At 44.3% G+C, this 19,380-nt stretch overlaps 1 protein-coding gene across 4 annotated transcripts in view; it reads left to right on the plus strand.

The window, feature by feature from the left end:
• The first annotated feature begins 593 nt into the window (after nucleotides 1-593).
• Nucleotides 594-19,380, plus strand: part of LOC147465519 (putative galacturonosyltransferase 10) — a 39,815-nt gene continuing 21,028 nt past the window's right edge. The window contains exons 1-4 of one of the 4 annotated variants that reach the window (XM_086520493.1): nucleotides 603-747; nucleotides 999-1,441; nucleotides 2,017-2,190; nucleotides 2,329-2,402. In XM_086520493.1, coding sequence (XP_086376619.1) covers nucleotides 2,115-2,190; nucleotides 2,329-2,402 — 150 coding nt within the window. In that variant the 5' untranslated portion in view covers nucleotides 603-747; nucleotides 999-1,441; nucleotides 2,017-2,114. Of the gene's footprint in view, nucleotides 1,442-2,001; nucleotides 2,191-2,328; nucleotides 2,403-19,380 lie in introns of those variants that run through there. The other 3 variants (XM_086520490.1, XM_086520488.1, XM_086520497.1) reach the window with 3 other exon arrangements.

Consider the following 19,380-nt stretch of genomic DNA (forward strand, 5'->3'; position numbering starts at 1 on the left):
GAGGGCCTCTCTCTCGCTTTCTCTCTCAAAGAACTTACTCAGAGTTCTCCGCAGGTGCTCTCTCTCTCTCTCTCTCTCTCTCTCTCTCTCTCTCTCTCTCTCTGCTCTGAATGATTCCCCTCTCCTTCTCAACTGTTCATCCCACCTGCCTCTTTGCCTCCCAACATATTGGAGGTAGAGATGTTGTGACTGTTCACCTCCCACCTCCAATCGGCTTCCCAGGCTCACGTACCACCCCCGCACTCACTCTGTGTGTGTGTGTGTGTGTGTGTGTGTGTGTCTCACTGTTTTGCATAGATCACACTGCCGGATAGAGGAGCTTGCGCCACATGGCAAGCCGGGATCCGGAGGTAGAGATGGTGTGACTGTTCACCTCCCACCTCCATTCGGCTTCCCGGGCTCACGTACCACCCCCGCACTGTGTGTGTGTGTGTGTGTTTTGCATAGATCACACTGCCGGACAGAGGAGCTTGCGCCACATGGCAAGCCAGAATCCTTGCTTGCTTAATAGATAGTATAGATAGCAAGGCCCACCAAGCAAGACTAGTTGCAAATTGCAATGAAGGCTTGGAAGCTTTTTATTTCACACGTCAGAATCACAAAGGATACCTTTAGGAACACTCTTCGCCGCGATGGGAAAATTTAAGATTTGACAAATTTTGCAGTCGACAGGGAAAATCTATTGCTACGACAGGGACGAGCAAGCTGGTACCCGCATTGCTCGTCTTCACTGCCTGACTTTCTTTGGTAAGCTTGGTCGCGATTTTGTGTTACCGTAAGCTCCGAAGCTTCCTGCTTTGCTGTTTTTCTAAGCCACTCATTCAAACAGTTACCACTCCCTGGAGTTAACCCTTTCTTGGCAATGCTTAAAAGTTGGGTTTAGGATCAGGGTTTTGAAGGAAGCAGAGAGCTCCCTATTTTGCTTTAAAGGAAGCAGACACTCCTATTTGCGTTTTACGTGCTACTTTGAATCAGATCTAACTCTTGAGCACACCCAGGGACACGAGGGGACAGTGCCATTCCACATTTTGGTAGTTATAAGGCTTGATCCAAGCAGGGAGTTCCTCTGCATCACAAGTTTGGAGGGTGATCAGCATCTATCTTTGACTTCTGCATCAAGAGCCTCGTCACAAGAGTGGTCATCCTCCATTATGTTGTGAGAGCTCTAGCTGGTGGCATACAATGGCCTTCTCTTATTCTCCAGGGCCTTGGTCAGCACAATGTTGTACAATGAGTGCTTGTTCAATTTTGATCAGCCATTCACTGCTTAACCCTCCATGTTACCTGCACGGAACCAAAGATTACCTTCTTTCCTGATTCACAAGTTGTTGGATATCGAATCTCATCTTCTACGATCTACGGAAACATTCACTGCATCGTCCTTTTCAGGGAAAGATCCTTGCTGTTTCCATTGTTCACACTGGAAGTCCAACATAAATTGGTGAGCACCCTCACCCAACCTGTTTACCTATCCTGTATCTAGCATTGAAATTCCATGTTAATCACAATCTAAGGTATGACATGCTTGATCCAAAGCCATACTTATTAGAATTTTTCTGCTCAGCATTGTCATCGATGTGAGGTTTCCAATTAAAAGTAAATTTGTTAGTTTTTCCCGCTTCTAGTTTAAGTGGTAGGTGGTCAATAAGGTTAAAAGAGCCACAACATATTGTGTGTGGGTGACTGTGAATTGGTCTCTTTTCCAGACCTTTGTCACGCAATTTGACTTGCTGTCAGTCAACATAGAGGGGGATGAGCTATCCATATAATTGGTAAAGGGCTGTTTTATTTTCAAGGGCGAAGTGAATTTGTGCAATGGGAGGCTTCACTTCAACCACTGCCTTTGGCTCTAGCAAATCCATGCGCTACAATTACAAACTTTGTTTAGTAGTATGCCATTAGTCATTGATTTTTATTGTGTTACTACGACTTTTGTACCGACTTTCCATGTTTGTTTGATATTCTATGCCTATCAGATTGTATCTTCAATAAATATGTTAGCCTTTCGTATTGCAGTGGCAGGAAGGGCGGTTTATCCCCACTGAAGTGATAATTTTCTGTTGGAAATTCCTTACTTTGTGTATCCATCAGTAAAGTGGTTTAGTGCTTCCAAAATGAGGCGCAAAAATATTGATCCATGGCGTCAACAACGAAGACGCTTTGCTCGGGGTTATCTTGTTGCTGCTGGAGGTAGGTCAATATGCCAAGAGCAAGATTTTCATTTTTGCTGCAGGAATGTTATTACTTGTAGGGTGCTTTCTACTTAAGCAGCTAAAGTGAAGGCTTTGACAACAATTATCTGATGTACCCTTGTTAAACGTTCTGCAGGTCTTGTTGTGATCTTTTTATTGATTATTGTTGCTCAGTACCATCATCCAGGTCTGCCTTCTCCATCTAAGCGGGTATGCTCTGAATGGAATGCCATTTGGAAGGCAGTGTAATTGTTTCACTACTTAAGACTCTGAACTTGATTAATCCTCATAACACAAGATCTGAGATGATGGCTAGTTTTTGAATAGGAGGAGCATCCTGCCGTAATTACTTCTTGCACTTGCATTTTTGAACGCACATCTATAAAACAAGACAGAAACTGAGAATGCAGGCCTTTATAATGATGTATTCTCATCTGCGTACATGGTGCGTGTCTGCTTGGGAGCATATACTGATACCTAATTGTACACCCACTATTGGCCATTGACAAGGCTAGTGGGGTTATTAGTCAATGTTATGCATCATGGAGCTGATTGTTATTTTGTCTTGTGGATGACTATACAATGAGTAAAGGTGTAAATAGTAAATGTATATTTAGGTTATATGTTCATGCAGCTGTAAAGCAAGTGCATAAAGCAACTGTACCAACATTGTGAGAGGGGCGAGAGGGGGGAGAGAACTCAAGGACATTGTGCGTGTAACTTGCATGGGTAGTGATTTAGTCTGTTACAGTAAGCTGCCATTGAGTGTCCTTACATGCAGTAGTTAATATTCATGGGTATTTGTGGTCCAGGAGTCTACAAATTTCCTACCAAACCACGCAGGTTTGTCCTTGAAAGTGGTCGTTTATGTGCAATTAATGCTTGCAAGTGAAGAGTCCATCCCTTGAATAGTTAAGTGAACATTGCAATAAATGTGTGTGAGAAAAAAGTCCATTCCTTGACAAACCTCGATACTGGAATGATTGATATAGGAGTCGCCTCAAGTTTGGTGCTCTTTACTATACGAGCACCAATGACATCATATTCAAATCTTGGATCGAACAAGGCAAGAAATTGCATACCATTCACAGAACCAAAACATTTATGTAAATCACCCTTCTCTGGATGTCCCTTGGGTTAGCTTTGAGTGTGGCATTTACTTGAGCACCCACTCATTAGTGGCTGCTGTATTAGAGCTAAGTTTGGGACACTCTTTCTTTGTGTGCCCTAATTTCTGGCAACGAAAACACCTACCATCTCTCATACACTCTTCATCTTTGGTAAATCTACTTGCTAAGAAATTTTGTGAAACTCTCTTCCAAAGTGAGCCAAACTCATCCTAAGTAGATGCAATGTTCTTTTCCTTGATCTTAGTTTTTTCCTTAGTTGTGGATGCTTCGGAGTCACAAGATTGAGACTTGTGCTTACCATGACTATTGCTTGTGGTCTTCTTTAAAGTCGTCGGACTCTAGAGGATGAATTAGTCTTCAATGTAGTTTTGTTGTTCTTCATCTCTCAAAGTCTTGAAGTTGAGCCAATTGAATAGCCTTGACAAATGTTTGTGAGTCATTGGTCCCTATGTCAGTGTTGCATAGAAACATGTTTGAATAGGTACTTTTGGTCTCTAAGAGTGGAACTTTGCCACTCTATGTGTCCTGGCTAGTGTTTTATTTGAGTTTAGTTGGTGTTTTTCGTTAGTTTTGCACTCCCTTATTGGGTGAGTCACTGGTTTGACTTTGCTCCTGTGAAGAGTCCAATCCAAATCTACAGCAATGGACCATGAAAGTAGCACCTCCTGACGATCAAGAGGAAGAGGATTATGAGTATGTGGGAGAGGAAGTGGAAGAAGAAATTGGGGCTGATGAATGTGACGACAACGAACAAGAAGAACAGCATGAAGCTCTTGATGATGAAGGCAAGGAGGACAGTTTGAGACATAGCATGCGCCACCTCACGTGGAGAAGGCTCGGAAAAACGAAGTCAACATCCTCATGGATTGTCTTCTTGCCTATTCCGGGGATCCACTTAATGTAGAAGTAAATGAAGGTCAAGCTTATGAACCTCGTGATTCAAGAATGGAAGGGTTTGTGTGGTGTGGGTTTGTTCGGGGAGTGTTACTGGGGCTTTGTAATGTTTGAAGTTTTGAAGTGTCATATGTAGGCTGTTTTTGGTGTCTCGCATGGAATCCGACCATGGAATTCTTATGGGGTTTGAACCGTACTTGTTCCGAACTTTCGTATCTGTTTGCGTCCGACTCATGGAAAAACTATGCACCAAGTGAACGATCTTTTGAAAAAGGGGTCGATCTAGCATAGGTCTTCACCTTTTTGTTGATTAGTGCTACTTGTGTAGAAGAAAGACAAATCTTGGAGTATGTGTATAGAGTACAGGGCAACCATGCTTATTGAAACACCTACTGACAAAACAAGAAAACACAATTGTATGTATGAAAGTTCTATTCAAAGCATCATAAGAGTCTGTAATTAGGCAGGTTGCCCACCCCCTGCATCACTTGTTGCCATCTACTTGGATCAAAAGCAAACGTTGCTTTCCACAAGCAACATATACCATCTCTTGAATCAAACAAGTAGCTTTGGTCACAACCGATCATCATGTGCTGCCTCACCCAAGCACTGACCCGTATCTTCCAGCTTTTTCCAATCATTGCATTAGCTTGTAGATTAGAATGAGAAATACATATACTTGATCCTCCCTTCCAACCATATATTGGAATAGTTTTTTTGCAAAGAACCACCTCCAAAGGTTTCCGTATCTGGTGCATAACTGCTTCAACAATTGTCTCTACATGCATAACCATAGTAGCTAGCAATTGCTTGCTAGCACAATCTTGCATTTGATGAGAGGCAAGCCCATGTATAAGCTTTATCACACACCAAGTATCTCGAGATCAACCACTGGGTTATCAAACCCCTAATCAACATCATCATCAAGGCCTGCATGATTAAAAGAGCCCTCATGTGGCTTCATCACATTGATGTAAGCATCTGAAGCTTAGAAATATACCACAGAACGTTATAAAAAGCCATGCATAACATGCTCCTTGCCATAAGACCTGTCATAACATCTCCAAGGACAACAAAAAACATCCAAAGCTTGCAAAGTAAGCCTCTCGTCCACAACAAGGGCTTTACTTGTATTTATAGCCTCATGAGAACAATCCAAAGATACCTTTACTTGCTCAATTGCTAGCGCATTATGAAAACAAGAAGGTTGCTCTTGGCTACCCATAATATCATTTGGCACCACAAAATCACCACACTTAGCATGAACAAAGCCCTTGTTATCACAAGGAGTATGACAAATGTCCACATGAGTCTCAACTTGAGGAATGGTAGGCTGGTCGTCAGTGCTCTGCATTCTAACATATTCTCTTTGACAAGTGGACACATAAAAGCTATCAACTCTATCTATACTTGCAATAGGTTGAGGCTTTTCCAAACCTGCTCGTAGATGCAATTTTCTCTCCTGTCTACAAGCAATATTTAGTACCTCGTGCATAGTGCAAGGCTTTTCCAATTAGACTTTGCTTCCGAAGGGCTCCCACAAAAGACGCATAAACAATAACTCATTGAAAATTAGTACCCCCAAAGAAAAGTTGCTCTCTCATCTTAGCCTTATAATGGAGCATTGACTTGATCCACATTCGCTTTAGAGCATCAAAACGGCTCCAAAATTGAGCCGTACACTCCTTTTTATGCATATACAAGTCCTCGAATGGTTTGCTGTAAGGGGCAACGGAAGTGAAAGTTGAGTGCTCAAGATGAGTGCTCCGAACTGTGCTCAAGGGTTCCTTTTACTTACGGAAGGGGAGCCTTCCGTTCTTAGAGAGAGAGTGCAAGTGCAATGATCACAAACAAAGTGAATGCTAGAGAGAGAGAGAGAGAGAGAGAGAGAGAGAGAGAGAGAGAGAGAGAGAGAGAGAGAGAGAGAGAGAGAGAGAGACGACACCAAGCGGTTCTCAAACCCTCCTCCAAGGGCCCCCCTCTCTATGGCGTGAGGTCTATGCTATAGATTGCACAAATATGGTACAATGGTCTAGATGCTGTGATACTTGGTGATGACTATGTCGACGACAACGATGGAGACTATGACGATGACGACGATGGTGTCGTCATCAAGTCCGGGACTGCGATGAAGGTGTCGTCATCAAGATAGGGATCTGCGATGACGACGATGATGATAAAGGTATCGTCGTCAAGATAGAGACTTCGATGACGACGACGATGATGGTGTCGACGCCGACGGCGTCAAGGCTGAAAAATTAAAACGCTAGATGCTCTGCTGGGGATTTGCTACTATGGCGGTGATCTGCAACCGCCAAGTCGAACTATGGCTGGAAATGCAAAACGCTGGCTGATCTGGCTGAATCGCAAAAACGCTAGGGCTGTTTTGGGCTGAAAACTCAAGGTGGCACTTGCGGCAAGGATCTACTATTGGATCGGGTCGGAACTGACGAGGTTAAGGGCTGAAAAGCAAAAACTCTGGGCTGTTTGGGCTGAATCTGCAAATGCTAGAATGTCTGCTGAAATCTGAAAATGCCAGGCTGATCTGCTGAATCTGGAAACGCTAGGCTGACCTGCTGAGTCTGGAAACGCCAGGCTGATCTGGGTCTTCTTCTTCTTCTTGAGGAAACGCTAGGGCTCCTGTTGAGGTGCTGCCTGACTGTTGGGGGCCTGTCTCCTTGTGTCCCTGCTTCTTCTGCTTCTACTGAGTGATTCTTTTATATTTCTTTAGCAAATTGCTCTACTTACTTTTTCAACATAAGTCACTTATTAATAAATAAGTGAAAAATGTGTATTTTGGCAAAAAGGGGTCAATGCTCTGGAAAATGCTCATGATAAGCCCTGAATGTTGTGTTAATGATCATGCTGCGTGCAATCAGAATATATGCAACTAATCTAAGTGCCTAGACATGCACGACCTGCGCACAGGTTCACAAAGGTGCCAGAACACTTCCTAGGCTGACCTTGAACCCTAGACCTGAGATAGCTTGTCTACATGCACATAGGGTTAGAGATGTGCACGTGACATTTGCCATAAATGCTTGGCTTTTCCAATTAACATACTTTTGCAAAAATGCATCTTGAAAAGCATCCCAATTATCTTATTGTAGATGGAAGCTTTGCATACCACATGATGCACAATCACTCACAATTGAATAGTTTAACACCACCAAGCAACCACAATTTCTCCAAAACTTTCCCAATCTCTTAACTTCTCTCTCCTTTGCTCACAATAGATCACATCGAGGGAGTAAAGGAGAATTTGCACAAAAGCGAGAGAGAGAGAGAGAGAGAGAGAGAGAGAGAGAGAGAGAGAGAGAGAAAACTTGAGATGACACAATAGAGAAAAATCGAGGGCCATGTCACGATGATTTGCATTAATTGGATGTGTACAATGCTGAAGCTCTCCTCTTCAAAGACTGTTCCGTTTGAAGCTCCTTTGCGCCGCTCTTCTCGATCCAAAAACCGCCAAAATAAACACCCTTCTCTTTGAGCTTTTCTTCCTCCTCTTCCCAAAAACCCCCCCTCAATGAGAGCAAAGAGAGGGAGGGTGTTTTTTCGGTAGTTTTTCTTCTCTCCTCTCGAGCTCATGCAGATTGAGAGCCACATCGAGTCACTGTTTGGTGGCAATGTTGGCATTGGTCGTGCTTTGGTTGACATCGGTGGATTGGAGGCAAGAGATTTAGCCAGGGCGGTGCAGACAAATGGGTTTGCGACTCTGGCCACCCCTCTTCATAGAGGCTCTTGACAATGCACACTACTACGTTTGGCTTTTCCTCTTCGGAGGATGTTTTCAAGCAAAGATGTTTAGTCTGGCTTTCTCTCCTCTTGGAGGACTCCACCTACTAATAGGATATCATCCGATTGTTGTCGGTGGAGTCCTATTGTTGAGTCTAGCAGCATATGGTGTCGAAAAAATTGCGGTCTAGCTAGGAAGGTGCGAAACTTCTTGTAATGTGCAATAGAAGTCATTGATGGTGAATGCTCAGGATGAGTGCTCAATGCGTACTCAAGGTTCCTTTTACTAAATGAGAGTTCCTTTTGCTTCATGAGAAATGTGCAAAGATTATAGAGAAGAAGAAGAAGAAGAGGATTTTAACGTCGCTGGAAACTATCCCAAGAGAGGAGAGAATGATAATGTGAGTGAAGGTTCTGTGAGTGAAAGAGAGAGAAAGAAGACTAACACCAGATGGGGTCCCAAGCCCCCCTCCAAGGCTCTCCCCTCTATTGCTAGAGAGGTATTTGCTTTAAATTGCACAGATGCTGATACAACGGTTGTAGATACTGATATACTGATGGGATCTTGCTAGTGATGCTTGGATCCGTGAGGCTAAAGGCTGAAAACTGAAAATGCTAGGGATGCTGAATGGGCTCTGTGGCTGTGACGAGGCTATGGGTTGATCTAATGTCGCCGATGGGCTCAAAACTGAAAAACGCTGGCTGATATGAGGGCTGAATCTGAAAATGTTGGTACTAATGGCTGGATCTGTGACGGTACGGCGAGGTTATGGCTGAAAACTGAAATTGCTGGTGCTGATTGGCTGATCTGGTGTAGAAACGCCAGAGATGCTGAGGTACTACGGGTACTCGAGCTGGTACTTATGCTTGAGAAGTGACCCCTTATATAGGGAATCAAAGCTGGGTCGGGCAACGCCAGTAAAGAATGCCATGATTTCTAAAAATGGCACTTAATAAACTCACTTATGCTCATGTGCAATCAAAGGGTATGCAACTACTCTAAAGTGCTCGGACATGCACGCCCTGCGTACAAGCTCACAAGGGTGCCAGAACACATCCTAGGTTGTCCTGAACCCTAGAAATAGGAGTTACCTTGTCCACATGCACATAGGGTTAGATGTGCACGTGACACTTCTAGCTGTGAGAGTTTGTGATGAGAGTCACAAACACTTAAGTGAAAATGTTTTTATGGTATTCACCAACCCTCATCCTAAAGATAGTTCAAAATCTTAGAACGTTCATGACAGCTAGTGTGTCTCCCTTAGTGGCAACTGATTGCATGGTATTTTTAGATCACCCATTTTTGGGCTGGCCGCCCATTTTATGGCTAGAGCCCAATTTTTGCCCATCTAGTTTCCGGGCATCCCTATTTATTTTTGTAGGGTTTGCTGGATGATTTTCCCTACCTACACCTTTGACTCCTGCTACAAAGGCAAAAGACCACGTCGTAGGCTAGGAGCCCTCACATAGTTTAAACTTTATCTGCCACCTAGTGGCTCTCTACGGTTGATGGTGGTTATGGAGGGCTGGCTAATCAACCCCCCCTCCTCCTCTCTCTGTATGTGTGTGTGTGTGTGAGAGAGTGAGAGAGAGAGACAAAGTTTTGACGATGCATTACCGCACAGAACTAGAACAGGAGATGAGCCGACTCCCGAGGGGGTGCAACAACGGATAAGAGGACCCAAGGTGTGCGGAAATCACGGGGGGGAATTTCACATGGGTGATGATGTGGCACATGGGCGCAACTGCTTTTCTGGCCAGATATTGAAAAAACGTTGGCTTTTTGAAGTGCTAGAGCTTTTGAGCAAGTTTATGAAAGTAGTTACGACGATTATTAAAAGCATATTTTTTTGGCGCTTTGCTTTTAGGAGTCTTGCTTTTGACCTACGGTCTTTAATTATGTGCCCTAGGGGTTCTGAAACGTTTCGTATAAGTTAAGAATGGATGGTGAATCACAATCGCAAACACTTCAATATATATATATATATATATATATATATATATATATATATAGAGAGAGAGAGAGAGAGAGAGAGAGAGAGAGAGAGAGAGGAAGGCGGAGTTCCTTCCCTAGAAGCGTTGGCCCTCAAAATGAGTGTCTTTGAAGGGTATTTCTTTTATCTTGCAAAAGATGGCCAATTCAAGTTGTCACAAGCGCTCAAGGCCTTCTTGATCGTCACAAGTGCTCAAGTCTTCGTCATCTTCAAGAAAGCTCAAAAGCCTTGATCGTCTTCACAAATGCTCAAAGAGAGATCGACCAAAAATTGGTGCTCCGTTCCTATTCCTTACATGCTCTTGAAGGAGTCTCTATATAGGTATTGGCGTAGCTTTTCGAGTGCCCCTCACCCTTGGTTTTTCAATTGGCTCATCTTTGGCTTTTCATTTATCCAACCTTTGGCTTTTCATTTATCTAACCTTTGGCTTTTCATGTGTCTTACCTTTCGCTTTTCATTTGTCTGATCTTTGGTGTTCAGCTATCCAGTCCCTTGGCTTATAAAAAAGAAGGGTTGATTTGTGACATACCCCCCGTTGAGAAAATAGTAATTGTCCTCGATTACATATGCAAAACAGATCGAGGGTAACATAACAATATTTATCAATGAACCATGTACATGCATCAATGGTACAAACCACATGGCATGCATCACATGTGTCTGTCTTGAACAATAATTATCTAGTTCAATCACGAACTCTCAAATGCTCCTGCATTAGAATTGAAGTCCACATATGTCTTTGATGCACTAGAATCAATTAGATTTCTATCTAGCCGTCTCATCCTCATCAAAACTTTTGATATCATGGAGTATCAATATTAGCCATCACAGCTAGATCTCACCGATCTCTGACTGATGTTTTGATGCACTAAAACCACATTTCTAGTTTATCTCATCCAAATTGAAACTTTTGATGCACTAGATTTATCCATGCTAATCATCACATCCAGCTCTAACTTGAACTCCACGGATGTCTTTGATGGATTAGCATAATCATCCAAATAGAATGCTGCAATCATTCCATCCAATCATACAGAATCAAATAGTAAGACATTCTTGTTGCAACTTTCATCAAGATATGTAGTGATGGCAGAGTGCCACGAGCTCAGCATCCTTGAAAGGATAAAACCAATCAGTAAAAACCACTATCAATCGTTTGTGTTGATCTGTGACAAGAGAGTGGAGTAGCTCTCCTCTGTGCATGTTACGTGCACATGGCTGTGTGTGCCATGTGAACATTCTTCATCAACTTGCAGAGCCAATTTTTCACCTATCCCTAGATAGGAGTGTCTAGAATCGTAGGAGGATTAGTACCGGCAATTTTGTGAGACTATTCGCAGGACGTGCATGTCCAGATGAGTCCATTAGATTATGTTTTCCAATTTTCGAACCCTCTTGCATAAATGGATTGTACAAGTGTTTTGACAGATGTTGTTACACTACGGTGGGCATCTAGCATGACATTCATGTAGTTTTAGGCTAGAAGAATCCAACGAGCCATTCCCTGGGTCAATCGGATTCCTGGGTGGACAGATGTGTGACAGTTTCACCCGAAAACTTCGTTTTGGGCAAGTTTATTAATAAGTAAGGGTGAATCTGGGCTTATCATGGATTCAGCTAGGTATATAAAGTTTATTAATAAGTCATTTTTATGATTTATTTTAATAAACTTTGATAGAGGGCTTGTGTGGATTACTGGACTCTCAATAAGATGACGGTCAAGAACAAGTTTTCTATGCCTTGCATTGAGTACATTTTGGAGCGTCTCAATGGGGCTATCGTGTTTTTGAAGATCGACTTGAAGAGTGGCTATCGCTAGGTAAGAATCGCAAAGCGAGATATCTACAAGATGCCCTTTAGGATCGAGCGTGGGCATTATGAGTTCATTGTTATGCCGTTTGGTTTGACGGATGTGCCTGGTACGCTTAATCATATGATGATGCGTATCTTCATTGTCTTGGTCAATAAGTGCGTTGTCGGGCGGTATAAGTTCGAGAGGTGAGTTGGGAAGGCATTGGGCCTTTGGCTTTGAGAGATGCGTGAGAGAGAAAATAACACACACATAGCTCTAACAATCACCTAATGGTAAATAAACCTTGGGTAAAACGTAATCAATAGCCAAAGGGAGCCGTTAACAACACCTTAACTTGGATTAAATGAGAATTAAGGAGTTTCAGCTCCTTACAAAAGTCTAAGCGAAGTTATTAGAGCATAAGCTATGTGAGGGCCAATAATGAAGGAGAGAGCGATGGAAAACTTTATAACCTTCCGCTTTCCCTGTAGAACTCTCCCTTCGTTCCTCCGTTGCTCCAAGAACTTCCTTGAATTGCAAAAAAAAACAGCCCTTCTGGATGTGTGTCCTTTTTCTATTTTAAACTACCTTCTATTTTTATCTTTCACCTTGCATGGTAATCAACCTTTTCCATTTTTGGCTCCCTTGGAGATCTCGGATGCACGAGCCCACCCTTACTTGTCTGGTTGTCACAGCGACGTTACAACCCAAGGGGTGCATGTGCACCCCCTTTTCCTTACCAAAAGGGGAGGCCTCATGGGCCCCCGTGTGAACCAATATTTATCCGCCAACGGCAGGGCCACATCATCAAGTACTCCGTGATGCCGTCGTCATCGCCACGACACCACAGCGTTGGAGGGTTGCCTGCAGCAGTAGCACCACTGCTGCCATCTGCCATAGCATGGCTCTTAAGAGCTCCATGCCCTTCTTGTGATGCTTCAAGAGGCGCTACCCCTCCACTATAAGAACTACACACTCCTAGTGCCCAAGTCTGCATGTGGGATTATGCGGCCCTGCCACGTGGCAACATTTGCTCGACTGGCCACTCCAAGGCTTTTAAAGTCACCATAACAAGCATAAAAACTCGTTTTTCTCCACCAACTTTCCCAACTTGCCACATGATGTCTGACACTTGAATCACTGAGCTGCAAAAACCGGCGAGAACTCCCCTTGCCGACTCCAACCTATAATAACTCCACCGCACTTCAACTTTGCCGGGCCCTCGAACAACGCGTTCCAAAATACCCAAAAAACCATCTGGCACCACAGTGCCAGCAACTACCGCCAACTTCAACTACTTGTATCTCGGCCTTCGTAACTCTGATTGACTGTACGGAGGCTTATTTGGTGGGCTACTGCCTGGCACCAAATCTATCGCATGGTCCTCGGGTCTCTCTGGCGGTAATTGAGACGGTAATGAATTAGAAAAACAGTCACTATATTGTTGTAAAAACATTGACCTTTCTTTATCTAGCACAGATAAATTTGATTCATCACAATGTGACACGTCACGTGCAAAAACCAAGTACGCAGAAAGATGCTTTTTCATTACAGAAGTAATAGCAGAAGCTGATACAGTGGGAATAGACTCCCCTTTAAGCTTTACATCCAGAATGTGAGTCTTTCCCCTGCTCTGTACAGTGATCTTTTTGTTGTAGGCATCCATGATTCCCTGTACACGAAATTACCAAGGAATACCTAACAACACATCACATCCGTCCAGTGGCATGATGTAAAATTCTTCAGCGTCTACATAGGATTGTATATGTAGGTGCAACTTTCCGATGATGGGTGTCACAACCTCTGTATGGCCAGGACATGCCAAACCTGCCTCTGCTGTATACCCCATCTCTTCAGGTATGATTCCCAACTTTGAAGCCAATTCTGGGGAAATGAAGTTGGCTTTGGCACCTGGATCAAAGAAGATAAGCACTGTTTGATCCCTGACCTTTCCCCATGCTCTGCGAAGCTCACTTGCATCTGAATTTGGCTTGTCGCCCACCATATCTGGCACTAGACCAGCCATGGGCTTCTTTCCTTTCCTGTTCTCCTTGTCTTCAGAATCAGCTGGCCTTTTCTTTGTAGGACAATTGTAAGCAATGTGGCCAGGCTGCTCACAGATGAAGCATTTGTTCTCTAATCTCAGGACCTTCTTTTGCTCTTTCGACTTGCGAGAAAAACGTCTTTTCCATTTCTTTGTTGGTCCCTTTTCTGATTCAGCCGTAGCTTTGCCTTTCCCTGCATTGGCTGGCTCCTGAGTCCCTTTAGGAACCTCATTGGGAACGTGCTTCTTCGCTAAATTTTTCTTGGCTGATCCTTCCTTGACGCCAGTATTGAATTCACAATCTTCTCCCTTGAGCAAACCATTGCCAGTGTTTGCTACCTCGATGAGCTGCGTCAAAGTAGTGACTTTGGTCTTCGTGCAGTACTTTCTCAATCCTTTGGGTAGGCCACAACAGTATTTTTCAATCTGTTATGTCAATGGCACAAACCTATAGGAAGTTACTGGAAGTAGAGCTTTCCAAAACTTCCGATTGTAGTCATCGAGATTTTTGCAAGTGGCAGCATTAAGCTGGTACCATTCTGTCATGACATCTGCTTCAAAGTCATTAGATAACCATGCTGCTGCAAAAATCTGCTTGAAGTAAATCCATGTGGACGGAGCTTGCCCTTGTAGCAATAAAGTTGTCCACCATTGTCCCACATTCCCTGTCAAGAAAGTGGCTGCCTTGCGGACCTTTGAAGCCTCTGTAAAGTTCCCCCCTGCATAAGCCTTGTCAAACTGCTGGAGGAATGAGAGAGCCTTCATCCTGTCATCAAACCCTGTAAAGGTCGTGAATGTCACACCTTTGCCACCTTCTTTGTACGGAGTTGGCCTCTCCAGCGGCGTTAAGTTGTCATATGGAAGTGACTGAAAACATGGGAACACTGTTAGGGTTCATTTGTGTTCCCTGACCGCAATTAAGTTGACCTGGAAATGCCATATTTGGCTGCTGATTTGTAATTCCAGCCATACCAAAATTTGCCGGTGGCATCCCAAATTGGCCCTGAGTGCTTTGAAACCCTGGTAGCATGCCTGTAACACCATACATGGGGTTAGGCATCATCGTTTGAGCACCCCCGTACACTGTTCTTGGCATGTAAAACTGATTTCCAGGTGCATGACCAGCCATGCTCTGGAATACCGATCCACCTCCAAAATAGCTAGGGTGTATTGAAGGTGGTGGGAAGACTTGTTGCATGGCTTGTAGGTTGCTTCCCTGCCCATTAGAACTAGCTATAGGCTGCTGAAAAGTGGCTGGCTGAACTCGTATAGCTTGAAAGACTGGCATCTCAGCCACTTGTTCTTGCACCTTAGGCACAGGTTGTGGAGACTGCATGTTCTCCGTCAAGTGTACATGTGTTTCCATTGACTCTGCAGTATGAATCACCTGTGTTGGGAGCCTTAATAGGCTTTGGAATACGATCCAGTGACCCAACTTGTTGAGACGGAAGAGGAGGTTGCAAAAAGGCTAAAAACCTCGGGTTCTGCATTACTTGTGTGAACATAGCCACAACAGTAGCCAACTGGGTCTTGAATATATCATCATCCGTCTGTGGTGGTCTTGAAGACTCACCCACTTCATGTGTCTGTTGACCCTGTGAAGAGGAAACCTCTTCAGTCACATCATCTGCTCTGTCAGCCATAATTGCAATTCCCTGTGTCTGGTCTATGATCCCCTGTGTCTTCAAGCCCAAACTGACCAAGGCTCACTTCTATGGGACAAAGTGATTTAATCTCGGCGATGGAACCATGAAACCGGCTTGTACTTTCGAAAAGGGCGGTAGACCTTAGACTTGAACCTTATTTGCTTTCACCCCTTTAATTTGTCGCCCACTTTACCTGTACTTTCAAGACACAACAAAGGGGAGAGGGATACAGGCTGCTAGATTGCACCTGTATGAGAAGACCGACACCAGATTGGCCCCTAACTTAGGCGCCCCTTTCGGTATTTCTTTATTGTTTAAAAGAGGGAATAAACGCAGTGGTTTTCTACAAGCTGCCCCGCACAAGCTTGGCTGAATTTCAACTGTTCCGGCCCGATTTCGGCAGCATAACTGTACTAGGACCCTTCGCAGTCAGTATTCCCACGCATCGAATGACTTTCCCGACGCATACGGGCACTTTGCAAAACCTGGCGAGAATCTGCAGCACGCTGAATTCTCTGTTTTCAGCTTCGAAAATGGGCCAGATCACCTGTACAGCGGTCCCCTTGCGTCCCCGAACCTCCTGGTGGTATTAGGGACCGTTTAGGGCCAAAACCCTAAACCTGCAAAAATACACAGCAGGCTGTAATTTACTGTTTCGGGCTCCGTTTCGCGTGCCGATCGCATCCGTAGCAAGTCCTCGAGCTCCCGCACCTGTAGGGCTACTTGCCCTTTGAATCGGACGAGATTTCTGGCGTGAAATCTCTCCGAATTCACCTGTACCTGCGGGGGATTAGCCGCTAGCTAATCCAGTACCTGTGCAAGAGGCTCTTGCCTCGGCAATCGCGCATGAACCCACACAGCTGTATATTGGTCAATTGAAAAGCCCACTAGAGGGGCATAACATACTGCCATAGGGGAGAGAAAGGGCAGTGCGTAGCGTGCAGGGCATCACTCCTGGCACCGCACTGTACATAGGAGGGAAAGGAAGCACTCCATAGCTCTTAACCTGTGACCAGATTGCAAAATGAGCCTCCCAGCTATAAATTCAGCGCCACTTCTTGTTGCATGAGGAAAGTGCACAGAAATGTGCCACTTGGCGCATTTACAAGCTATTTCCCATTTCGGGGTTGCCGCCTAAAAATCTCCCGACCGGTTGCCTGGTTGACTTCACTGCAGAGTAATAAAATGTTCCCCTTGTCATTCCGGAGGTAATGACACGAACACATTTTTAGGTCCCAAAATAGCAGTTCCCTAAATTTTAGGAGATGTTGCCATTGTATCTTTCTAGGTCATCTGACCCCCTTTGTACACTGCAGCCACACCCAAAACTGAAATGTAGCCTCTGTAGCAAAGGATTCCACTTTGGCTAGTCAATGACCCCACTTTGGCTAACCATAGTCCTTGTCCAACCTTAGTGCTCTCTTGCCCTCAGGCCTGGACTCCTCTGAACAGTTCCACACTAGCTATGCAATGCAGGGCAGTTAGATTTCCCGAGGGGTGTTTCCAAAGTGAAAGTAAATAAATAATAAGAAAGAAATCAACAAAAAGGATAGATAGTAGTCACACGCTGGTGACATCACGTGACACAATTAACCTATGTGTCCGTGGACAAGCTATAGCATGACCAGGGTTCAGTTCAGTCAAGTCAATCTAGAATAGGAAGTGATCTTGCACTTTTGTGAGTCTGTTCGCAGACCGTGCATGACCAGTCACTTAGATTAGATGCATATCCTCCTGTTGCACACGGCATGACCATCTGATTTCCACCAGAACCCATCAGGAGCATTTTTACAGTGCATAGATCTATTTTCCCTATTTTTGACATTTTTCACTTATTATTTTTAAGTGACTTTTGTTGGAAAGTAGGTAGGGCAATTTTGCTAAGTTTGTATATAAGCAAACCTAGCGCTAGCACTTTCTGGCAGAAGAGGCAGCAGGAGCATCGCTCAACATACACCTTCTCAGCATGACCCCCAACAACATGGCCTAACGTTTTTGCAACTCACATCAAGCTAGCGTTTTTTGCAAGAACAGATCAGCCTTGGCGATTTTGCATTGCAGAGGAGCTTCGGCATTAACAGACATAGCAAAACCAATTCACAACAACAGATCAGCCCTAGCGTTAATGGATTTTATCCAGCAACAGATTTTCAGCCCTAGCGCATGTTGCGTTTTTGCATCTACAGACACTTTAGCATTTTTGCAGATCTTTGCGATGGAATCCCCACAAGCATCAGCGTTTTCAGTTTTCAGCAGTTAGCACTCGCAGAAGAAGTCCCGAACCTCGCAGATCTCACCTTCCCGTAGTAGATCCTCACCGCACGGTCAGATCCCACAGAGTTCGCAGATTCGTCCCGAAAACGCAGATTTCAGCATCCGCGTTTTCAGCACGTCGTAGTCGCATCGTCGTCATCGACAGGCGTCACCGACATAGAGTCAGAATTCAGCAGATAAAGATTTGCAGATTTCAGCCCTTAGCATTTTCAGATTTCAGCCTGTCTCATCGTCGTCAACATCGTCAGCAAGTCCAAGCATTGTAGAGATTTGTGCAATCATAAGTAGACCGCTCTCTCCATAGAGAGTGGGGCCTTCGGAGGAGGGTTTGACAACATTCTGGTGTCGTATTCTTCTCTCTCTATCTCTCAGTTTCAGCACCTTCATTCACAGTGTCCATTCACTTTGTTTGTGTCCATTGCACTCTCTCATTAAAGAACGGAAGGCTCTCCCTTCCGTAAGTGAAAGGAACCTTGAGCACAGTTCGGAGCACTCATCTTGAGCAAAGTTCAACATTCACTTCCGCTGCACCTTACATTGGTATCAGAGCTTTGGCAGTGTTTTGTATTACCTCAAGGAAAGAATCATAGAATTTGTTTTTGCTTGTTGCGGTCTCACGTAACCCAAGTCCACTTGGGCGTGTCGATTCCTAATCGTGTTTTTGAAGAGTGACAGGAATCCCAAGAAAGAAGGGCTTGTCCAACCTCCCCTTGTGCCTCTTTTCACTCATTGAGAGCTAACCGTGCACTTAGCGGCTGGCCAATCGACGTGAGGTGGGAAAAAGCAACCTTGGTGTGAGCGCAAGGCCGCCAAGGAGTGTGCCCGCGGAAAAGAGCAGAACTCGGGTGAAGAGAAGATCCTTCTCTAACACAGATTGCAAGCTCAAGAAGAACCTCAAGAACCTCAAGACCCTCAAGAACCCCAAGAACCAAGACCGACAAGAAACCAAGTTCCTTGTGAACTTAAGAACCCAAGACCACAAGAACCCTAGACTTCAGTGGATGGTCATCACTCGAAGCGGAATGGATACTGCGCTTGGAGGTGGTGAGCATGGGAGTGGCAAAGAAGAGTTTTCCCCACTAGGAGGTTTTTCCGACCCTCCCCCTTCCCCATCTACGCCAAGGATTGTACTAATTCCTATGGAGGCTTTCGACAAGATGATGATGGACAAGAAGTCAGAACGAAAAGCATAAATAGAGCGTGAATATCAAAAAAGAATGGCAGCCATAGAGCGTAAATACACAGAAAGAATGGCAGCCATAGATCGCGAGAACAAAGCAAGACAAGCAGAATTTGATCGCGAGAACAAAGCAAGAAAAAGAAAGAGCAACCAACACATGAAAGAGTTCTTGCGACTCTTTTCTATTGTGCAGGCGCAGTTTGCACAGAATCAGGAAAAGGAGACTCTCTCAGTCTCTTCTTCTCCAAAGCACGACACACGTGATTTGGTTGATAATGACAAGCATGATGAGCAGATGACACTGACAAGCATGATGATTTGCATGATGATCAAGATGTGATTTCTCACAAGCATGAAGATTTGCATGAAGATGATGTGATTGTTCACAAGGATGATGGTTTAGTTGATGCTTTTTCTAGCGAAGCTAACCTCGTTGCAGATTCGATCGATCACGAAGAATCGACCTTGGCTTTCGAGTCGAGGTCCACAACAAACC

Source organism: Adiantum capillus-veneris, chromosome 1 (genome assembly GCF_014529385.1).
Source record: "Adiantum capillus-veneris isolate H3 chromosome 1, ASM1452938v2, whole genome shotgun sequence".
Taxonomy (NCBI): domain Eukaryota; kingdom Viridiplantae; phylum Streptophyta; class Polypodiopsida; order Polypodiales; family Pteridaceae; genus Adiantum; species Adiantum capillus-veneris.